The 7,500-nt window shown below is 46.3% G+C and overlaps 1 protein-coding gene and 1 long non-coding RNA gene across 2 annotated transcripts in view; one reads left to right on the forward strand and one right to left on the reverse strand.

The window, feature by feature from the left end:
• Positions 1-7,500, reverse strand: part of LOC119484381 (beta-enolase) — a 13,278-nt gene that overhangs the window by 3,451 nt on the left and 2,327 nt on the right. Inside the window, exons 2-9 of the mRNA XM_037763179.1 lie at positions 4,546-4,635; positions 3,887-3,982; positions 3,441-3,499; positions 3,244-3,313; positions 2,812-2,945; positions 1,073-1,189; positions 882-987; positions 528-725 (exon numbers count right to left, since the gene is read on the reverse strand). Of these exons, the coding sequence (XP_037619107.1) occupies positions 528-725; positions 882-987; positions 1,073-1,189; positions 2,812-2,945; positions 3,244-3,313; positions 3,441-3,499; positions 3,887-3,982; positions 4,546-4,630 (865 nt within the window). The 5' untranslated portion in view covers positions 4,631-4,635. The remainder of the gene's footprint in view (positions 1-527; positions 726-881; positions 988-1,072; positions 1,190-2,811; positions 2,946-3,243; positions 3,314-3,440; positions 3,500-3,886; positions 3,983-4,545; positions 4,636-7,500) is intronic.
• LOC119484383 overlaps positions 5,070-7,500 on the forward strand; it is an 8,928-nt gene continuing 6,497 nt past the window's right edge. Inside the window, exons 1-2 of the long non-coding RNA XR_005205980.1 lie at positions 5,070-5,083; positions 6,385-6,391. This is a non-coding gene — a long non-coding RNA (uncharacterized LOC119484383). The remainder of the gene's footprint in view (positions 5,084-6,384; positions 6,392-7,500) is intronic.

Below are 7,500 nucleotides of genomic sequence, written 5' to 3' on the forward strand. Positions count from 1 at the left end.
TGAGGAATGGAATGCCATCCCACAGCAACGTGTGACCAGGTTGGTGACCAGCATGAGGAGGAGGTGCCAGGCTGTTGTGGCTGCGTATGGATCTTCCACCGCTACTGAGGCTCCTGACGGTGGATTCAATCAATCAATATGTCTTGATTGTTCCTTGTTACTGATAGAGAGTTCAATCATCCACCAAACAACTCACAACAAGAGTCAACACCAACAGGAGAATACACTGTTTACCATTGACGGAGCATTTTGGAACATTGTTCTACGGCGCTCCCCACATCATCAGCTGTGCTGCTCATCCCACAAATACATGATCCTTACAAGTGTGACATCATTGCGAAAGTCAATAAACAGGCTTTCAACCATGTAGAATACAATGACCATTAGCATTAGCATCACCATTAGCATTGATACAACAGAGAAATAATCCACCAAACACAAGTTTACTACTTTGTTTTTCCAGTTTATATATATATATAGAGATATATATATATATATATATAATGATAGAGAGTGTGCTGGGGTACCGGGGTAGTTGTTGATGAAGCTGCGGTACAGGTCTCCCAGCTTCTCTCCACTGATGTGTCTGGACGGGTCGTCGGGCGACTTGAAGTCCAGGTCGTACTTCCCGCTCCGGAAGAACTCGGACGCCGCCACGTCCATCCCGATGATGATCTTATCGGGGTAACCGGCCTTCTCGATGGCCGACTTCAGCAGCTCCAGAGCTGCAGGGACACAGAGACGCAGAGACGCAGAGACGCAGATCAGAGACAGACACATACATTAGCCCAGGCAGACAGACAGACTGACAGACAGACAGACAGACAGACTGACAGACAGACAGACTGACTGACAGGCAGACAGACAGGTGGGTGTCTCACCCTCATTGTTCTCCAGGATGTTGGGGGCGAAGCCTCCCTCGTCTCCCACGTTGGTGGCGTCCTTACCGTACTTCGCCTTGATCACGTTCTTCAGGTTGTGGTACACCTGAACGCCATAACACAGTTAGACATGTACACGCTAGAGAATACAAGTACTAATGCAAGTACTAGTACAACTACGTCTGCAGCACCTCGGCTCCGATCCTCATGGCCTCGTGGAAGTTAGCGGCTCCGACTGGAAGAATCATGAACTCCTGCATGGCCAGTTTGTTTCCAGCATGGCTTCCTCCGTTAATCACGTTAAAGGCCTGCAGAGAAATAACATTTCACTAGCCTCTAATGCTAACTGTATAGTCATTTCACTAGCCTCTAATGCTAACTGTATAGTCATTTAACTAGCCTCTAATGCTAACTGTATAGTCATTTCACTAGCCTCTAATGCTAACTGTATAGTCATTTCACTAGCCTCTAATGCTAACTGTATAGTCATTTAACTAGCCTCTAATGCTAACTGTATAGTCATTTCACCATTTAACTAGCCTCTAATGCTAACTGTATAGTCATTTAACTAGCCTCTAATGCTAACTGTATAGTCATTTCACCATTTCACTAGCCTCTAATGCTAACTGTATAGTCATTTAACTAGCCTCTAATGCTAACTGTATAGTCATTTCACTAGCCTCTAATGCTAACTGTATAGTCATTTAACTAGCCTCTAATGCTAACTGTATAGTCATTTCACTAGCCTCTAATGCTAACTGTATAGTCATTTAACTAGCCTCTAATGCTAACTGTATAGTCATTTCACCATTTAACTAGCCTCTAATGCTAACTGTATAGTCATTTAACTAGCCTCTAATGCTAACTGTATAGTCATTTCACTAGCCTCTAATGCTAACTGTATAGTCATTTCACTAGCCTCTAATGCTAACTGTATAGTCATTTCACTAGCCTCTAATGCTAACTGTATAGTCATTTCACTAGCCTCTAATGCTAACTGTATAGTCATTTAACTAGCCTCTAATGCTAACTGTATAGTCATTTCACTAGCCTCTAATGCTAACTGTATAGTCATTTAACTAGCCTCTAATGCTAACTGTATAGTCATTTCACTAGCCTCTAATGCTAACTGTATAGTCATTTCACCATTTCACTAGCCTCTAATGCTAACTTTATAGTCATTTAACTAGCCTCTAATGCTAACTGTATAGTCATTTAACTAGCCTCTAATGCTAACTGTATAGTCATTTCACCATTTAACTAGCCTCTAATGCTAACTGTATAGTCATTTAACTAGCCTCTAATGCTAACTGTATAGTCATTTCACTAGCCTCTAATGCTAACTGTATAGTCATTTCACCATTTCACTAGCCTCTAATGCTAACTTTATAGTCATTTAACTAGCCTCTAATGCTAACTGTATAGTCATTTCACTAGCCTCTAATGCTAACTGTATAGTCATTTAACTAGCCTCTAATGCTAACTGTATAGTCATTTAACTAGCCTCTAATGCTAACTGTATAGTCATTTCACTAGCCTCTAATGCTAACTGTATAGTCATTTAACTAGCCTCTAATGCTAACTGTATAGTCATTTCACTAGCCTCTAATGCTAACTGTATAGTCATTTCACTAGCCTCTAATGCTAACTGTATAGTCATTTCACTAGCCTCTAATGCTAACTGTATAGTCATTTAACTAGCCTCTAATGCTAACTGTATAGTCATTTAACTAGCCTCTAATGCTAACTGTATAGTCATTTCACTAGCCTCTAATGCTAACTGTATAGTCATTTCACTAGCCTCTAATGCTAACTGTATAGTCATTTCACTAGCCTCTAATGCTAACTGTATAGTCATTTCACTAGCCTCTAATGCTAACTGTATTTAGGTTGTAAGGGAAGTTGCTGATGTCAGAGCCCCCCCACTCACAGGAACAGGAAGTATGACGTCTTTGTGTCCGGCGAGGTCGGCGATGTGGCGGTAAAGAGGAACTCCCTTCTCCGCTGCTCCGGCCTTACAGACGGCCAGCGACACGCCCAGGATAGCGTTAGCACCAAACTGAGCTGTAGAGAGACAGACAGGTCAGAGAGACAGACAGGTCAGACAGAGAGAGAGAGACAGACAGGTCAGACAGAGAGACAGACAGGTCAGACAGAGAGAGAGAGACAGACAGGTCAGACAGAGAGACAGACAGGTCAGACAGAGAGAGAGAGACAGACAGCTCAGACAGAGAGAGAGAGACAGACAGGTCAGAGAGAGAGACAGACAGGTCAGACAGAGAGACAGACAGGCAGGTCAGACAGAGAGACAGACAGGCAGGTCAGAGAGACAGACAGCTCAGACAGAGAGACAGGTCCTTACATTTGTTCTCAGTGCCGTCCAACTCCAGCATGAACTTGTCGATCTTCTCCTGCTCGACAACGCTGAAGTTCTGGAGAGACAGACGGGTATACAGAGAGACAGACGGGTATACAGAGAGACAGACAGACAGGCAGTGAGACTCTTTGTCACAGTGACTTCATGGTGAGTTCTGGTTCTCCATGTTGATCGTCTGATACCTTCTCAATCAGTTTGGGGGCGATGTCCTTGTTGACGTGATCCACAGCCTTCACCGTCCCTACCGGGAAGAACACCTCCGTTAACCAACACCTCCGTTACACACAGGTGTGAAGGAACACCTCCGTTACATACAGGTGTGAAGGAACACCTCCCTTACACACAGGTGTGAAGGAACACCCCCTTTACACACAGGTGTGAAGGAACACCTCCGTTACATACAGGTGTGAAGGAACACCTCCCTTACACACAGGTGTGAAGGAACACCCCCTTTACACACAGGTGTGAAGGAACACCTCCCTTACACACAGGTGTGAAGGAACACCTCTGTCACACACAGGTGTGAAGGAACACCTCCGTTACATACAGGTGTGAAGGAACACCTCCCTTACACACAAGTGTGAAGGAACACCTCCGTTACACACAGGTGTGAAGGAACACCTCCTACCTTTGCCCAGGTAGCGACTCTTGTCTCCATCACGAAGCTCCAGAGCTTCATGGATTCCAGTCGATGCACCGCTGGGAACAGCTGCCCTGAAGAGACCTGAGAGAGAGACAGGCAGGCAGACAGACAGGCAGAGAGACACAGAGAGAGAGAGAGACAGACAGGCAGAGAGACAGAGAGACAGACAGGCAGACAGGCAGAGAGACAGAGAGACAGACAGGCAGAGAGACAGACAGGCAGAGAGACAGACAGGCAGACAGGCAGAGAGACAGAGAGACAGACAGGCAGAGAGACAGACAGGCAGACAGGCAGAGAGACAGAGAGACAGACAGGCAGAGAGACAGACAGGCAGACAGGCAGAGAGACAGAGAGACAGACAGGCAGAGAGACAGACAGGCAGAGAGACAGACAGGCAGAGAGACAGAGAGACAGACAGGCAGAGAGACAGACAGGCAGAGAGACAGAGAGACAGACAGGCAGAGAGACAGAAAGTTGGAGATGTTGAAAGGTAGATTTTTCTCTCTTGATGGAGCTAGGCTAACAGTTTCCCCCTACTCCAAGTCTTTGTGCTAAGCTAGGCTAACAGTTTCCCCCTACTCCAAGTCTTTGTGCTAAGCTAGGCTAACACCTAGCATGGATGAAGGGGTTGTGGGTGCTCTCACCTTTGGCTGTCCACAGGTCAACCTCCACTGTGGGGTTCCCTCTGGAGTCCAGAATCTCACGAGCGTGAATCTTAGTGATAGACATCCTGACTGGAGGAGAGAGACAGGTAGAGAGACAGGTGGAGAGACAGGTAGAGAGACAGGTGGAGAGACAGGTGGAGAGACAGGTAGAGAGACAGGTAGAGAGACAGGTGGAGAGACAGGTGGAGAGACAGGTAGAGAGACAGGTAGAGAGACAGGTAGAGAGACAGGTGGAAAGACAGGTAGAGAGACAGGTAGAGAGACAGGTGGAGAGACAGGTAGAGAGACAGGTAGAGAGACAGAGAGACAGGTGGAGAGACAGAGAGACAGGTAGAGAGACAGAGAGACAGGTAGAGAGACAGGTAGAGAGACAGGTGGAGAGACACGTGGAGAGACAGGTAGAGAGACAGGTAGAGAGACAGGTGGAGAGACAGGTAGAGAGACAGGTAGACAGGTAGAGAGACAGGTGGAGAGACAGAGAGACAGGTAGAGAGACAAGTAGAGAGACAGAGACAGGGTGTTTGGATTGTCGTCCACGTTTGTGTCGATAAAGTTTCTGTGAATTTGAATTCAGTCAGAAATGAACCAAAAAACAACCAATGAACCATCCAGAGGTCAAACTGATGACCTCACTGTGTGTGTGTGTGTGTGTGTGTGTAGTGTGTGTGTGTGTGTAGTGTGTGTGTAGTGTGTGTGTGTGTGTGTAGTGTGTGTAGTGTGTGTATTAAGTGTGTGTGTGTGTGTGTGTGTGTAGTGTGTGTGTGTGTGTGTGTAGTGTGTGTATTAAGTGTGTGTGTGTGTGTGTGTGTGTAGTGTGTGTGTGTGTGTGTGTGTAGTGTGTGTGTGTGTGTGTGTGTAGTGTGTGTATTAAGTGTGTGTGTGTGTGTAGTATGTGTATTAAGTGTGTGTGTGTAGTGTGTGTGTGTGTGTGTGCGTGTGTATTAAGTGTGTGTGTGTGTGTGTGTGTATTAAGTGTCTGTGTGTGTGTGTGTGTATTAAGTGTGTGTGTGTGTGTGTAGTGTGTGTATTAAGTGTGTGTGTGTGTGTGTGTGTGTGTGTAGTGTGTGTATTAAGTGTGTGTGTGTGTGTGTGTGTGTGTGTGTAGTGTGTGTATTAAGTGTGTGTGTGTGTGTAGTGTGTGTGTGTAGTGTGTGTATTAAGTGTGTGTGTGCGTGTGTGTGTGTGTAGTGTGTGTATTAAGTGTGTGTGTGTGTGTGTGTGTGTGTGTGTGTGTAGTGTGTGTATTAAGTGTGTGTGTGTGTGTGTAGTGTGTGTGTGTAGTGTGTGTATTAAGTGTGTGTGTGCGTGTGTGTGTGTGTGTGTGTAGTGTGTGTATTAAGTGTGTGTGTGTGTGTGTGTATTAAGTGTGTGTGTGTGTGACCTGCTGCAGAGATCCTGTGTAACGCCATCATGCCTCATGACAGCAGGCAGCAGCAGCCCTGTCCCTTATCAGACACCACTCAGCCAATCACAGAGCTCCACTCATGACATGTGGCCACTCAGGACCAATAGGAGCGAGGGAGAGACCATTGTGCTGACAGAGGAGGGGGGTTATTAGGCTGGTTTGAGATGAGCCAGGCCGGCGCAGAATCCATCACCGGCGTTCGCCGCGCAATGCATGCTGGTTAGATTTGTGTCCGACTTGATGCCGATTGCGCTCTGACGTTGTGACCACGTGGGCAACGATGACCTCACGAGATCGAGGCGGCCGCAGTTGTTAGAGCCAGACGCCGCAGCTGCTCTCCACCGACTGCAAAACCCAGAGCATGATGGGAAACCGCTGGCGGTCGCCTGATCAGAGAGCTGATTGGCTGTTAGTCTACGTGTTGTAGGAAGTCACTTCCTGTGTAGCTGTGATATTTAACTCTAGATTATAGACATTAGTCTGATGTTTCATCTGTTAACTAACACATCACATAATAATTATTATTATAATAAGGAAGGTTATCTATATAACACTTATTAAAACGAGTGCTCATCATGTGCTTTACAAGGTGGACATCAAAATAATACAGAATAGAATCCAACGCCAGACACACCATTATATTATTATTATAGTAATATTATTAATACATTATTACACGCACATCTACACATAGATATACAAACAAATAGAAATAAACCCTGATGTAGTCGGAAAACTACAAGTGGCCTACAGATCGGATCTACTGCTGCTGCTGCTGTTGCTGTTGCTGCTGCTGTTACTGCTGCTGTTGCTACTGTTACTGCTGCTACTGCTGCTGCTGCTACTGTTACTGTTGCTGCTGCTGCTACTACTGCTGCTGCTGCTGTTGCTGCTGCTGTTACTGCTGCTGTTGCTGCTGCTGCTGTTACTGCTGCTACTGCTGCTGCTGCTACTACTGCTGCTGCTGCTGCTACTACTGCTGTTGCTGCTGCTGTTGCTACTGTTACTGCTGCTACTGCTGCTGCTGCTACTGTTACTGCTGCTGTTGCTGCTGCTACTGCTGCTGATGCTACTGTTACTGCTGCTGTTGCTGCTACTACTGCTGCTGCTGCTTCTGCTGCTGCTGTTATTGCTGCTGCTGCTACTACTGCCGCTGTTGCTGCTGTTGCTGCTGCTGCTACTACTGCTGCTGCTGCTTCTGCTTCTGCTGCTGCTGCTGCTGTTGTTACTACTTTACAGGCGAGAAGCAGTTCATCTCCAACGAGCCTATTATTAATACAGTAAGGGTGGCGTGAAGAACCCTCTGACCTTTTCCCTGACCTTTCTACAGAGGTCATGACTTCCTCCTCGCTCTTATAGAGTTACAGTATACACACACACACACACACACACACACACACACACAGTACACACAGAACACACACTCATTAATGCTCTTGACATTTGAAGAGGTATTTGTGACGGTGAAATGATATCAGCCTCGTGAGCCTCTCTCTGATAACTAAAGGTCTGTTCCCCAACGTCACACA

The sequence above is a fragment of the Sebastes umbrosus genome, unplaced genomic scaffold, assembly GCF_015220745.1.
Source record: "Sebastes umbrosus isolate fSebUmb1 unplaced genomic scaffold, fSebUmb1.pri scaffold_185_arrow_ctg1, whole genome shotgun sequence".
Classification (NCBI taxonomy): domain Eukaryota; kingdom Metazoa; phylum Chordata; class Actinopteri; order Perciformes; family Sebastidae; genus Sebastes; species Sebastes umbrosus.